This window comes from Accipiter gentilis, chromosome 34 (assembly GCF_929443795.1).
Source record: "Accipiter gentilis chromosome 34, bAccGen1.1, whole genome shotgun sequence".
In the NCBI taxonomy this organism is placed as follows: domain Eukaryota; kingdom Metazoa; phylum Chordata; class Aves; order Accipitriformes; family Accipitridae; genus Astur; species Astur gentilis.
Window position 1 is genome coordinate 2,081,644 of NC_064913.1, and position 16,188 is coordinate 2,097,831.

At 42.1% G+C, this 16,188-nt stretch overlaps 1 protein-coding gene across 1 annotated transcript; it reads right to left on the reverse strand.

The window, feature by feature from the left end:
• Positions 1-414: 414 nt before the first annotated feature.
• IL26 (interleukin 26) lies at positions 415-6,871 on the reverse strand. The gene is made up of 5 exons (XM_049792239.1): positions 6,701-6,871; positions 6,273-6,329; positions 4,753-4,884; positions 587-652; positions 415-501 (listed from the first exon to the last, which is right to left on the reverse strand). Exons 1-5 carry the CDS (start codon positions 6,869-6,871, stop codon positions 415-417), a joined length of 513 nt encoding a protein of 170 aa, XP_049648196.1.
• Between the last annotated feature and the right edge of the window lie 9,317 nt (positions 6,872-16,188).

Here is a 16,188-nt window from a genome sequence, read left to right on the forward strand (position 1 = left end):
TGCTTTGAATTGTAATCACAGGGGGTGGCACAAGGCATGGCTAGACCGTGCCCACGGCACACGGGACATCATTGTGTCTGATCCGCACGGTAGCAGATTTCAAGTTACGCCCGTGCAACGTGTCCGGGGTCTGCCGGCGAGGCAGCTGGCAGGACAAGGAATACATCAGCATGCCGCAACTGCTCCGGAGGCTGCTCTCGTACCGCAGGACAGGCGTAGCTGCTATGCCAAGCCAACCACAAAAGCTCTTGAAAATCCCTCTTTCTGCCACTGTATTACAGAGGCTCTCCTTCAGTTGGACGGAGTTCCTGCCAGGCCCTTTGTATGTCCGGCTCTCGGTTGATTTTCAGGCCTTTTGGGTAAGGATCTGTTCTTAGGACAGAAGCAGCGTGTTGTCTGTCACTTCCTCGTTCTTCATACGATGGTTTGTATGTAAGCCTGAATCCAAGGAAGGAGAATATCCAGCTCATGGATGGCCTTGTAGATTCCCTTCTCTCCAAGCTGTCGAGGAGATAAAGACATTAGAAAAGAAACCACCCGCGGACCTTGAACAGGGCAGCTGGGAGCCAACATCACCTGCTCTTACCTTAAGAAATGTTTTCTTTAATTTTTTGACTGCAGAAGTTAACTTTTTTGATGGAGCACACGGAAGCTGAAAGGATGAGAAGAAACCAAAAGAGCTAGTTGCAGCAAAGATGCTGATGTAAAGACGTAGTGGCAAGGAAGAGTCCAACCCACAGTGTGGCACCACAGGACTACTGGTAAAGCCTGTGAACTCAGCATCACTTCAATATCCTCTGTTACTACAAATGTGTTATTTTACCTGTGTGCTCCCTAGCAAGTTTAGTTCACAGCACAAAAAAATTGTAACTTGAATGCCACTAAGTCTTCTTATTAAACACTTTCTATTTATCTCGGGGATCTTTACATCAGCTGCAGTTACAGCTTTTGTACAGCTCATCGTAGCTCTGAGATTCAAAGCCCTTTGATTCTGAACCTTCAGAGAAGGCGATGCTAAGGGCCAAAGACCTTTGCAAAGTACAGAGGGCATTTTCACACTTTTCTGCAAAACCTTCAAATCTGCTTATAAAGCTGATTTATGCTTCCCCCTATTTTCCTGCCCATTGCTCCAGCATCTGGCTAATTACAAGCTAATCCTGAACCCTTTTGTCAAGCTAAGTCTTCCATTAAGATCCCTGGGAGTTTTGCCAGCAAGACCCTACCCAGCTCCCAGGCATCCCACCCAAATCAGTCAACAATGTCTTACTTGCAAGTTCTGGCATCCCTCTACCCCCGCTGTGATACCAGAGGCACAGGACTGTGTTACCACTGCAAGATTTGAGTTGGAAGCTGGTTTTAGGAACGAAAGAGTCGATCAGTTCATCCTACAGGACCCAAAGGCTGCACCCCAGGTTTAATCCAGCCAGGGCACAGCTGACAGCATCAGTGGGTCGACGCTCCATCCCAGAGGGATGCCAAGGAGTGGGAACACTGGGGGAGACCCATGTTCCCCCCACACCAATGACCCCCAGGGTGCGCCATTGGGCTCAGTCCTGTCTTCACCACCCAGCTCTGATGGACCAAAACTGGACCAGCTGATTTTTTTGGAGCTGTCTGGCTGAGCTTACTGAGCAACACGGCTTGCTGACTCCCCAGCTCTCCAGGCTTTCCAAGGGGAAGAGTGATTCTTTCAGGGAAAAAAAAACCAGAAAATTCTGATGTTTTCCAATCTACGAACAAGGACAACATGTTTGAAAAGGGAAAAGGCAAAGGTCCTCAACTCACATGAAAAGACATGACTCCGCTGCAATGGATGGTTCGTCCTTCTTCCTACCTCACACAGAGTACTTCAAAAGGGAGCACAAACATTTTCAAGTTACCCTTTGTGCTTCTTAAACTCACCTTGCAGGATGAAAGTGTAAATAAAAGCAACTCTAATTTGCAAACTTTTAAAAATCTTCTAACTAGGGCGGTTCTTTCTGACTTGGGGCTTTTTTTTTTTTTTTTTTTAAGGGCAGCTTGTACAATGCAGATTTCCACAGAAATCATTTAGCAGCAGAACTGACCTTAAATGACTATGCTGGCTTGAGTGGTGATACACATTGCAAACTCTGTTCTGCCTGCATAAAGAGCAAGTAAACAAATGAGCAAGCAAGTAAGCTTGCTTATTGCAAGTGATGCTGCAGTCTCTGCTCGAGGTCTACGAGCTCTGACTACAATGATAGAGCAAGGATTAAAAATCCTGCAGTGAATGTGTTGCCTTTCTGCACTCCGCGCAAATACAAGAAAAAATTTCCATAATCTTCTACTGATGTAGGAACATAAGTCTGACCTCCGAAACAACTTCATACTGTTCTCAACAACGTTGCCGACCAGGGCACACGAGCAAGTAAATAGGTCAGTGATGCTGAAGGTGGATGTTCCCAATATCCTAGGAAAAAGGTCTGTTCCCTTTACCATACAGTCATACTCTAAACAAAAGAACCTGATTTTACTGCAAAAAAAAAATGGGTTTAGAGATTTTAGAACCTATGTATTTTTGAAAAACAGGACTTGGGCTCCTAAATCATTGGAAAATATTACTGTTTCCTTATTCGGACAAAGCCAAGAACTAGCAGGGTGAGAATCATAATAATAACAATATAGTACAAAGTCTTTGGAAGTGTTTTGGAGACAAATATTGTTCAGATTTTTAAATAGCATGCATGCCTCTAGCTGGCTGGATTAGAGCCTGAGTTTATGAAGGTATATATATATGGTGGGTATATATATAAAGGTATCACTGTTTCCCTCAACTGTATAAAGAACTTTATCCTTGAAAGGTAACAAATTCATTACATAGGTAAATTGCCATGGTAGAAATCCCTTCTGATAAACGTCTTATAACTCGACTAGATAATACAAATTGAAGGGCTTCTGTAGATGGATGAATGAGTTTGCTGATTTATTGGGGAATAATATGATGGAGAAATCCCAAATTTGGTATTAGCAAAGGACCCATTACTTTCATTCAGTTCACAGTTTCTATTATTCTTTCACATGGTTTTGTATTGTTGGCTTTGAATTAATACAAATACTTTAAAATATGTTAGTTTCCAGAAATGAGACATCTCCTAGAAAATCATGACAAGCCATCATTTTTCAAAGGTAGTTTTCTCCTACCACAGGAAGTCTTTTCTATCCTACCAGTATCTTTTAAGATCCAGAAATGTAAATTGTTATGTTTAGACTGGTATTGGGTAAAACACTGGCACTAATTTATGGCACTAAGAATGTAGGAGCTTTGAAAAATCTGCAGCTCTTTGTCTCCATACAGCACAGAAGCAAATGTATAAGTTATATAGCAAGCTCCAGTCACTGATGGTATTTTAGAATAACTGATACTCTGAATTCAGTCACAGTTGACAATCTGAACTCCTCAGTGTGTACTAGCACTTGTATAGGGTGCAATTGCTTTTCCAGACAAGAATGAAATCTCTGTATATTATAGCATACAATATCTGGAATTTTGATAGACACAGATAACCACAGCAGTGTGTTGAATGCTGTGAATAATGACTGCAAATTGCAACAGTTTAGCATGGATTTAAATGCAGAATCTGAAAGCTGGTGGAGTTTTCTCCCATTGAGATTTGAATCTTTTTACACTATACAAATATTCCTGTTGTGTTTTGAGCTATAACTCCGCACAGACATCTCCGAAGCTGCTTTTTTTTGCATCGCAAATATTGCATGCATGTAGAACCAACGTCCTTTTCTTTCATGCTACCATACGATTCAGGATAGACAGTTTTAATTCATTAACATTTCATTGACTTCTCATCCTGCCCTCACTTTTTAAAATCACTATAGCCTAGATATCCATAGCCATATTTCACCCTAAGTCACGCTCCACTTTTTGGGACACTGCCACTTGTAAGGACTGCAGGTTTGGGGGAGAAAAAAATAGCCACAGGACATAAAGTTTTAAAGCACACCCTGTTGTTACTCATCTACCCTTAAAAATAATACAAGAAGAGAAACGACCCGCAAGTGACAGTGTCGTCTTAGCATCATAGTATGTCAGCATGCATATTTGCATGGGCAAAAGTGTGCTTTATCTGCTGTCCTGTTGCTGTTTACGGAGTGGGATGATGACATGGTGTTGGTAAAAGTGCCTCTTCCCTGGGACACCTGGATCCACTCTAGGGACATTTTGCCAGTGGGCAGCATCACTCCCTGACAACCTGCTCCGCTGCGGGCATTGCCGACACGTGGAAACTGCCCCAATATGCTTCATAATTGCAGTCCCTGCTTACTCATGAGACACCACCAGCTCTTTCAAAATTCATTTACGGAGGAGCAGAGATGATGTGAGTAAAGATTACACACGTCCAGTGGGTATGCTGCTGAAGAAGGAAAGCATACCCAGTGTTACACTGCGGAAAGTTGAGGAGCCACATTTCTCCCTGTGATTCCCCCGTCTTTTTGCAGCTTTGGTGCTGAGAAGGCATCACGAGGCAACCCCATCAGCGGGGAAGTGGCTTGTCCCCACGGTATCTCCACCACCTTGCCCGCTCCCCGCAAGCTCACTCTGGGAGGAAATGAGCGGTGTTAAACTTCCCCAGCCCCAGCGGGGAAGCCCTCGGGAAGTTGGGTCCTCTGTGATGTGGGGCACACCATGACTCTGAATCACCCTCTCTGCTGAAAAAAAGTGAGATAGAACTTTCCCTAGCCGGACACAGGTAATTTGGGTCTTGGGAATATACTCACACAGGCGTTCATGTTCGCTTGCAGGACCTGGAAGGCACTAGTAATGTACAACTTGTCACTTCCTACTCCAAGATGACTGAAAACATTTTTCACGTAGAAGGAGAGGAGCTGATCTCGAACACTGCAGTTTGTCTGAAAACAAAGCAGGTAAAGAGTTGCGAAATTAAAACCTCGCAAGTCAACTTTGGCCTAAAACTTCAGCCTCGTGAAAATTCACGTGTTTAGAAAGCGTACAATCAACAAAAACATTTTCATTAATTTTAGTATCCCATCGGATTGCTTCCTTTCTTTTTAAACAGCTCAATGTACCCCTATGGTTTCTGAAGGAAAGGCAGGAGGATGCTGTGCTGGCAGCCAGAGGAGAATTAGTGAGACATGAACAGAAGTGATAGCAACAAATCTATTTTACACACAAAGAATAAATGGAAGATAAACTGGGGAGTTAAGTCAGACTATCTTGGCCAAATTGTAGGAGTCATTATGGGTGTCATTGTTCCATTCCTCCACGTTGGTGTCCCATACCATTCGAGATGCTGTAGGGTATCTCACCCATCCCCAACTGCTGCTCCAGAAAAGACCAGTCATCCTATATACCCTGTGTCATGTCCGCCTGGCCTGTGGGATCTCTTGGATACCCAAAGGTATTGCAAATGGCTATATGCCTATTTTTAGGCAATGGAACCAAGTATCAGGTGTGTAATTCCCACCAATCTGCAGCTGCAGATTAAGCCACCTGGATGCAGGTGTCCATGTGTAGGTCCCACAGGCAAGGGAGGAGCCTTCACTGCCACGGTAATCAATGAGATCCAGGGGAGCTGAAAGGCCAGTAGGTCTCTACTTAAGGATAAACTGACTCAGTTGGCCCTGCTGACTAGATCTCTGCATAGAAGAAGCTAAAATATCTCACACATTTGTAGTTACTTACAAAGAGGCACCCCAAGTTTCCTGTCTCACTCCCATGCTGAATCACACTGGAGGACTCTGATCTCCCTCTTCCAGTGCACCTGCGGAGGTCAAAGCCCAAAGCAGCTCCTTGGGTGTCCCGGCTGCTCTGCAGCATCCCGGGGCCATCCACAGTACCGCACACTCTCAGCAGAAGGTGCCTCAGCTGCCGGGAGGGTGGCGGTGGCCATGGTCCTCCTGTGAATGGGCTGGTGCCTGAAAGTATTGCTGGGGGGGATTGCACCCTCTCCCCAAGTCCCCTGGCAGAGCACCACTACAACCACCTAGAGATAAGTGCCTCCAGCCAGGCTTTCCAAATCCACCTCTTTCTCCCCGTTCCACGCTCAACTCTCCCCTCATGTCCCAGGGGAATATCCCTTTCTATGGGGCAGAGGTAACACTCTTCCTCTAAGCAGAGGACTTCATGAAATGTATGGCTTTCATAAATAGAATGTCCTTTCCTATTAAACACAAATTATTTTTGTCAGCTGTCATTCCTTTTGATCACACATTCCTATCTCTACTGACCAAAGGAAAATCAAAGTAAAAAAACGGAAAACCAGTAGTATAAATCTTACCATAAAAAGCATTTTTGTTGTCTTTTTAAGCAGTCTTGTGTTCTTGATGAGATCCTTCTGTAAAATACAATGTGCTAGTATTAATTAAGCAGAGGAAGGGAGACAGAGCTTTAAGTCTGGTTTGTACAATACTTAGTAGTAATAATAATCATCATCTTATTCAGATGTAGGATGAGGACTCAGAAAATCCGTCTTCCAATCCCAGCCTAGCTGCAAACTTCTTCCATGGCAAACTCCTTGGCAAACTCATCCCACCTCTCTGTGCATCTTCTTTTTCCCGTCTTTACAAAAGGAGTAGCGTCATTACCCTCTCTCTCAGGACTGTAGACATCATTCGGCTTACTGAAGTCTTCACATCCTCAGTAATGAAGCTGGCAAAGAAGCATCTATAAATAAAATAAACTTTCCAACTAGTGGGATCAACTTACAGGAACAGATGATTTTAAACTAGTTGCCTTGATACACAGGTTCTCTGTCACTTGGGAGAGGAGTCCTTTTCGGCAGGTATGCTTTCCCATAGGTGACTTTTTACCTTCCACAGTGAAAAGACAAAGCAGAACTAAAAAACGCCCAGATCTGAAAATAGAATATACTTTCATCTTCTCTCCCAAATCTTCGTGCCTCTACAGTCATACCAGCATATGTGATACAGCAAGACTGGTTAGATGACAGAGGTTAACCTAATTTTGTTAACCCTCAAAGCAGCTTCTGCACTGAGATGCTCACGTAGATAACCTATTGCTCATGTGCTGGCTGATCAGTATTGTTGCTGTGCTTTTTTAAACATCTTGCTCCACTTTCAACAAATTTGACCGCAATCATCTGTGACGTTTTTCTAAACGGTATCTCCATATTTACTGGCAGCAGGGTCAAGGTTTCCAAGAAAGAAGAACTTCCCTCTCATGTGAGAAGTCTTCTTTCATTTAAGTGGTGGTCAAGTGAGGAAAAAGTAGTTGAGCTGGTTAGTTTGGTTTCGTAACAAAGTACATCAAAAGTGTGAAATTTTTTTTTATTTTTCCACAAAACCTTATGGCAGCACTTTTCTGGAAGGTAATGGCCTGGAGAGAAAAAAGTCTTTGCTAATTTACACTAAGAAGCATTAGAAAAATCAGTTACCTATAAGGAAGTTGTACTGCACTGCCTTTGAAACTTCACTGTCCAGCCTTTGAGAAGTGTTTTCTTTCAGGGGTACAGCAGCTGGTAGCAAAGGAATTCTCTTCCTATTTTAATGTCTGTAATTAGTCTTTTGCCAGGGCAGGATTTGCCCCTGTAGAAGCAGCAGGCTATTTAGTGTGAAAAGGAGGGCTGCAGGGAGGGCTGTTCAAGGACCGGGGCATGCCTGGCTATCAGGTTGCCTGATGAGCCCACTAAGAGCCATGGGCACCGGGAAATAACGTGCAAGGTCCCAGCATACCCACCATGGATGTGGTAAAAGTAAAACCATAAAGTCAGATGGTGACTCTTCTACAGAGGTGCTCAAACAGGGATTGGGCAGTCTATGTCCTTGGCCTGTTTCTGAGGCAGCCAAATGGTGAGGGATTCTCGGGTACCACTCCAGACATGCAAGGAACATCACACCAAGGATAGACTTGGAAATGCTGAAGTGACACCAGCAATGTGAGGCTGTTAAGTCAAGGAAGGATGCAAGTCAAATGTCAGGACTCCTGGGACTGGTGTATGCAAGAAGGGGGAGAAAGCAGGTTTTGGTCCAGCATAGCAATACTTCAGCCTAGAGTGGTACCATTTTTGTTGGAAGTAAAAGCAAGCTCTTGAAATGTTCACCCAGGAGAGAGTTTTTTATTCCTTTAATGTTTCAAGAGCAACATAGAAGGGCTTAAACAGGTCAGAGAAAATTATTTAAACTACCACTGATACCACTCAAAGCGACCTTGAGTTGCCAGAGCCAGCGGCAGAGCTCTATGTCCCTCTATGGCACCACCAGAGCATCCATGGCAGGGGCATGACCTGGCTTTGGAAGGAAGAAGGATGAGATGAGCTGGATAATAAACTCACCCAGCCTTGATCCCACTGGCCATTTACACAAACAAACACGCATGCAGCCTTCAGGCCAAGCTGGATGCACATCCAGCTTCAAGGATCCCACCTGTAACAGCTCTGGAAAATGCATTTTACCACAGGACCACCACCCACACATCCCAGTAGCTTCACCAGCACTGAAGTGCTGATGGGGTCCAGGGACAAAGAGGACCACCAAGGGGAGGAGAGCTTATATTTTTGGGAAGTGGAGATGATGGAGACCTGAGTCCCTATGTGCATTTTAGCATGCATTTGAACTGTGGTCTGTACTTAAACTCTCTAAATGCTGTCAGTCTTGCCAGATGAGCTGCACCAAACTTCAGAGTACAAGGCATGCGGACAGCAGATTTGCCACTTGCTCCTAGTTTGTTCCTAGAAGAGGGGATCTTGGGCAATAACAAGAGTAGAGTCAGAATGCAAAACTGCCTTGGGTTCCCAAGGCGTGGTACTCCCTGGTCAACAGTTTTCCTCTAAATGGAATAAATGGGTCATGTCGCCAGTCTGTAATGGCTTTTCACAAGAAAATCAATAATTTTCAACACCGCTGAAACTTCTGATATTGCTGGAAAACCCTTGAGCCCACGAGTTTCATTTTGTCTGTTCTGTGAGCTCCCATCCCCATGCGTAGAGGGCTGTAGCAGTGACACTGTTGCGTTGGGCTCTAGAGACTTCCGCACATGAATCAGCTAACACCTCACTGAATTCGCTAACTTTTCAACTGAGGGGTGTAAAAGGGTAGAAATGGATGCAGATGCATGGTGACCATATTTTAAAATAAATAAATAAATAAAAAGGAAATAGGGCTTTCCTATCTTCCCTGTCACAGAAGGATGGTGGGTACCATTTACTATCCAATCCTGTAAAATCAGTTACACTTCCACCTTTTTTGATATGCTGACCTAATTACTAATCAGAGAATAGCCAATATTCTTGTACTTTCTCATCTGTTACTCTTTCAGAACAAAGATGGTCTTTTCTTTCAGGGTCTCCTGTAGCTCTTTGTACACTGGTTTTTAGTGCCACACTCAGACATAATTATAGTATAAATAATACAGAATACCGAAGAACCGGTATTTTTCAGTATTTTAAAGTTATATGAAGCAGAGGAAGAAATCAATTCAGGGACTCCAGCCCTTTTAGCCATGAAGACAGAAAAGATCTGCAAAGGTTTGTATGGGCAGTGGAACTGATATCCAGAGCCAGTCTGAGGACAACAACAAAACACACCACCAAGCGTGTTGAATTCCAGACCTAGGCTGGGAATGACAGGAATTCAAGGAGCTTTCCCTATAGAAAATGGGCTGTCTGCATACAGAAAATTTTAAATGTACAGTATCAGCAAATACTTAAGGAACAATACAATACTGATTACACATGCAAAGTTCATGTGTTACATTAATACAAAATGTTTAAAGTTTATGATCATGAGAATGAAAGAGAACGAAAATAGCTAAGAAGAATAAGAAAAACTAACAGAGTAGCCAACTTATTAGAAAAGAAAATCTTGCCTGATTTACACTGGCTAGGGACTAAGTTTCTGTGTGGCCCGTGCTCCACATGAGTCCATGAGACCACCAGTCTGGAGAAGATGATAGTTTCTTCACCATCTTATTGTGAACCATGGAATTGTCTTGATCTATATGAGTTCAGTAGATATTAATAATATTATATTCTCTTGATCTATGTAGAATGAACAGATGTACCTACTATCGCTGCAAAGTTCCATTAGTCTATTTAAGGTAACAATCATATCTAGTGGTTGTTTTGCAGCTTAATTGGCTTTCTGATCTCCATCCATAAAAAGCCTCATCTAGTTTCTTAATTCTGAATCTTCTCACCTTTCACGTTTTCTGTTTATTTTATTTCCTGTTAGTATAACTAGAACTAAATTAGTCGTGCACTTCCTATAAATGTTAGTCATATTTGCTTAGCTGCTGCTAATGTTATGCTGTCTCTTAAGATGATTCTCTACTATTTCTTTTTTTCCCTTATCCTGTTTAATTCACTTTGGTCTTCTGAAAAATAATAGGTCTACATGAAGAACTGCAGTATTTGTGCTCAGAAATGTGATTTGATGAGTAACAATAAAGTCTAGTGAGATTTTCCCCCAAATGATGGTGACAATACTACTGTAGGACATAAAAAAATTGATAAACCCTAGTGCCTCCATTGAAGAGAAAAGTTTGGAGTGGAGCGACTCCTAGCATCCCAAATGGATTCTGCCATTTTCTGAACATGGTTGTAATGAACATAGGCACATAGGTAAGCACAAAATACCCACCAGTGCTTGAACACTGTTTCTTGTAACTTTCTATTATTATAATAGGAACCTTTGGAGCTGCTGTACATTTTGTACAATTACTGAACAATTATTAGCCAGTTTTTCAGACATGGGTACTTAAATTACCCATGAAACTCAGCACATAGGCACCTGACAATTCACTGCCATCAGCTTCAATACTCATAAAAGGCAGGGGAAGAGAAGAGCATGAACAGATGGTACTAGCAGCTCCTGCTTGAATATTGTACATACACTGCTCTGGTTAGGAAAAAACCCTACATAACTGAAATTGGGACAGTGTCAAGAAGGCTAAAAACATTGGACGCCTAGGATTGGATGTCAGTCGGGTGCCTTTCTCATCCCTAAACACGAAATCACTACACTTATTCCCATGACGCACCCACACTACATGCTGCCTGTCTGGGTGCACCTCGACTGCCTTTGTTGATGAACAACAAAGGCTGAGGTTGGAAGGGATCTTTGGATGTCACCTTGTCCAACCCTTCTGCTCAAGCATGGCCACTTAGAGCCAGTTGCCCAGGGCTGTGCCCAGTTGGGTTTTGAACATCTCCAAAAATGGGATTCCACAACCTCTCTGGGCAACCTGTGCCAATGTTTGGTCACCCTCACCATAAAAAACTGTCTTATTATGTTCAGATGGAATTTCATGCATTTTAGTTTGTGCCTGTTGCCTCTTGTCCTGCCACTGGGCACCGCTGAGAGGAGCCTGGCTCTCTTCTTTACCCCCACTCCCCTTCCCTCAGGTATTTATACACATTGATAAGATCTCCCTGACCTTTCTCTTCTCCAGGCGGAACAGTCCCAACTCTCGCTGCCTCTCATCAGATGAAAGATGCTCCAGTCCCTTAATTAGCTCTGTGGTCCTCCACCACCAGGGCCACATATCCACCACACCCAGAATTTTTTCACTCTATGCCTTAAACAAACTTCATAAAAATGTTAAGGCATTAAGTAAAGCAGAAATCAGACTCAAACCTAGACGAACAAGAAAAACCAACCAAAAAAAAAAAAAAACCAAAAAAACCCCAAACCAAACCCAATTACATTTCCTCTGGGCATTTGCATCTCTTTGCACTTTATGAGTAACATCTTTTGAATAAGCCTCAAATGTGAATTGCTATAAAACATACAGTTAGTCTGCTCTCATCTTCAAGAAACGACACAGACTGGTTCCAGTGGTGGATCTTCCTGTGCTCTTGTCCTGGTTCTGTGTTTCACTTTGGTGACAGATGGCCGACAACTGTCTGTCAAGCTGGTTTTACTTCAGCCATCTGATAGGAAGGTCTCAGCACATTCAGTCTTTTCAGAGACAGATTACAGAGTATATTCAGGGTCCGGTTTGAAATCTCCAAGGTACTAAAAGTAAAATTTTGCCTCTGTGCACAGAAAAAAGACAACAGTTTAAGTTCTCAAAGCAGTTGTAATTTTTATGGCCAACAATGAGCTGCTTTGAAAGAATGCTCAGCACTCCCTGAATATCTCAAGATGCCTTTCAAATGTCTCCAGCTGTGTAATTAAAAATCAGTAATCACTTCATGGCTAGCCAAGGATCTGAATTTGACATAAAACTGTTATGCATACAGCCTTTACCAGTCACATTCTTGTAGTCTTGTATTTGAGAAAAAAGATTATGAAAGAAAGAGATATGAAAAACTGTTTGAGCATGTTCACATTGTTCCCATCAACCAGTCAAGTGATCTCACTTAACGACAGTGATTCAGTCCCCAAACTCTTTAGAAAACGTTCGTCTGCTACCACCAAACTCACACCAGGAAACCCCTGTACAGCAATATTACTGCAAAGCGTACAGATGTGCTCAGCAATAACAGACAGCTCAGCTTGCCCACGTAGGCAAGCGGCTATTCCAAACTCTTCATTTTCTCTTACGACATAGAAGACTGTTCAAGAGTCTGTGACCTGCTTTTTCTTGTAATTTCATCATGGCTTTATAAAAAGGTTGTACTAAAATTATGGGGGGAAAAAAAAACCAAAGAAAAAGCAAACTGAATGGAAACCTGGGCCTGGTTCTGGGGGCAGAGGATGCCCACAGCTGCTAGGCGGGTAGAAGTGGGTCAGTTTGCACGGAACCACTCTTATACAGAAAAGCTACTCTCTCCTACCTTTGTGCACCATTTTCCAGTTTTCTCTCTCCCCCTGATTTTTTTTACCCTTCTTGCTTGCTTCTCTTTTCAAAAGTAATTTTTAAAGGTTTTTCCCCCTCTGTTCTCTCAACCCAGGACATCCCTCAGCATCTTGGCAATGCCAACACAGGGTGCCCCTATAGCACTATGAGTAATGTCAACTGGGAGCTGGGCTAGAGGACTTTGAAGCTGCAGAAACTACAGCCTCCATCCTGGAAATGTTTCCTGGTGTTGGAAAAAAACATGGTTTAAGACATTAATTGAGCAGACTGTTCAGAGGCGGCTGTATCCTGTGAGAAAGAAATTTTGAAATGTAATTTAAAATAGTAATGAAATAGAATTTCTGGACAATATTCAGAAACTACAATGATAAGTTAGGACATACAGGGGTATAAGAAACCTAACCAGATGCTGGTGAAAAATACTGGCGTGGCATCTTTCAGCTGGCATGGCCATGTTAATGGCATGCAGGAAAACAAACTACATTAAGAAAAATCATTATAGTTGATCTTTACTGTCAAGAACAGTCTTTCATTTAAAAAACAAACAAACAAAAAGCTGAAACTGTGCAGGAAATGCTTGTTTGCAGTGTGTTTCCATAGTCGGACTGACTGCCGCAGAAGGGCTGTGACCTTGATTCTCCAATGGTAGCACCAGAGAATAAAAGCGAGGGAAGCAACAGTGCAGTAGCCAACGAGATGACGTTCCAGAGCGGTTTTCCATTGGAGGTGCCATTCTCCCTCTGGTGAACTTAAACCTATTGGTAATAAAGGTGCTTCCCTCAGCTACGTTTCCCTTGGAAGTCGTCCTCAAGCCCTGAGAAGTCTGTGACCTTCAGTCAGAGATTGGGGCCATGGTGCCATCCCCCCAGCTTTTGTTCAACAACGCCTTCGTGTCTCTGGACTTCTCCGCTTCCCACTGTGTACCTGCTGTCTTTGTGAAGTGGTGCTTTCAATGAATCTCATCAGTAGGGTCATGTTTGGTGGACAATTTACTCATTTAATTATCAGATATGATCCCATCTGGCCCTTTTTTTGCTAGAGAAGACATAGGAGCCAAATAATAAATTACCCATGAAAGGTTCATTTTCCAAAGCATGTGAAATCCTGTGACACAAGCCACATAAATGAGCACTAAAGTACCTGAGGGTGGAGAAAAATCTGGGTTTCTTGTTGGCAGTATTTAAGAAAAAGAGATTGTATTGTAAAGACTCCTAAAAGTTATAGAAAAATAAAATATCACAAGATATAAGTAGCACTTAGAGAGAAAGAACAGATGCCACATGTCAAAATATGCATTGAGATTTTCACTTCAGATCAGGGAACTTTTGAGAGTTTTTTCCAATTAAAACAATGGGGAAACTTTGTGTTACCATCTAAAAGATAGCATTGCTTATTGCAGTTAACATAATTAAATCTTATTCAGCAGATATTAATGGTGATGGTGGTTGTTAGTTCTGGAAATGAAGGAGAAAATAATGAAGTTCACATTTCCTATATTATTTGTAATTTATTTTAGAAACTTAGGAAGAAGTAAAATACTGGTTATATCTACCTTTGGATAGCTTGCTTGACTGAAGTTTCATTCTTTAACCTATTTTTAGATTTTACTCAGTCTGTAGCACAATATGTAAAAACAGGCACAATGTTTTCAATTATGGAAGAGATATTTTAACTAACACCTTCTTTAAGAACTTCTTAAACAAATCAGAAATATTCCATCTCTTAATACCTGTAGATTTAGTAAAGTTTTTAAGGAATACTTATGTGCAAAATTACAGTTAGAGACCTGAGCATTGACTTCACAAACTCCCATACATCCGATTAATGTTGTAACTGTGACAAAAGTTTAAATCATCTAATATGCTTGTAGGAGTGAAATGAATTAGAAAGTTGTTGATGCTCTCCATATGAAAATAGCTACATTTCATTTTTTAAAATATAGACCCATGGTTTCCAGTGAACAATAAATGAAAACTTTTTTTTTTTTAAAAAAAATTTAGTACCTGTACTGGGCTTTCCAGTTTTTGAGTTTCCAGGAGAAAATCAACACTTATGTAGAAAAGCAGCAAAAGCATTAATTTCTTCACAAAAACCATTTTCTGCCAGCGGGGAAAAAACCAATTCCAATGCAAAAAGGCTTCCAGTCCTCATAAAAGCTTCAGAGCTACCATGTGATACAAAAAAAAGGAAAAAAAAAAATCCTTTGCAATCATTATTCTGATTATTTGTATTTGTTACATAAGCAGAAAGGTTAAATTTATATCCCTTTGTATGGGCTGGGGAAATCACATGGCAGCCTTGATTTTAATTACTTTTTTCCCATTTCTAATAAAAAATTTCAGTACTTGTGCCCATTTGGGAAGAAGCTTTTATCAGTCTCACTGCAAACTTTAGTGGATTTTGACACAATCCCAGACACCAAATAAGCTCTTCAGGGGTTGTAAAATGTTTCCTCCCATTTCCAGGTTTAGATTAGATTATCTGAAAGCAAATTTTTCCACATGAGAATTCCTTTCCTTGGGAAGGAGCATTTTTCTAGCAGGTTTCCTTTCATTTAGCTTAGCAGTTCTGTAAAAATCAGAAGATTTGTTGCTCTGATATTCAGCCAACCTGTTTCAAAACTTGCAGGTAAGCCCTGAAAAGTATCCCGGGTCTGAAATGTTTGACCAAACCTCTGAACATACTGAGGTTTATTTTTACTAAGCTGTCACTTCTGAAAAACAAACATTTTATTTATCATACACACCTGTAACGACACAGCAAAGATCAGGAGATAATTTATCAATATGCAACCTCTCTCTTGTCTCGGTTCTGATAATGAGGTTACGGCATAAACCTAATCCTCCCAGCCAAAACTTCACGCTGCAGCTCTAAGAAATTCTCTGTTTTACTTTGCAGAAGTGTAGAAAAGATGAGTTGCTCCCTTCTTCCTATTTTCAGAGAAACCTCACATGTTCATCTCACCTAAAACACATTCTTTATTCATTTCCAATGTCACTGCGTTACCAACATAAACTGAAGTTCCTAACTGCAAGTAGTGTAAAAAGTACCAATGGAAAACTGTTAAGAAATGAAAAAGGAAATCTAAATTTACATTCTTACTGCCAAAAGGTTTCCAAACTAAAATGGCACAGACGAAGCTGCTTGTTTCTGGTTCTTTCTCTTGCCAGTAGCTTGACCCATGAGCAGCATAGCACCCTGAAGTCCACACCTGGGATTCATCACGCCCGACCGTAGACCACTGGAGGTGGATGTCTGAGCCTGTCCTCATCCCCCGGGGCTGATGGAGGGCACCGGACCCCCAGGGGACACCTCCCCTCGTCCACCTACCATCCTCGCTGCCGACGGAGCGAGGGACGGGATCTGCGGGGGCCTGTGAGCAGCACCTTGGGCTTTGCTAGCTAGTTTTCTGGCACCAAAGCTAGGGCAGATGA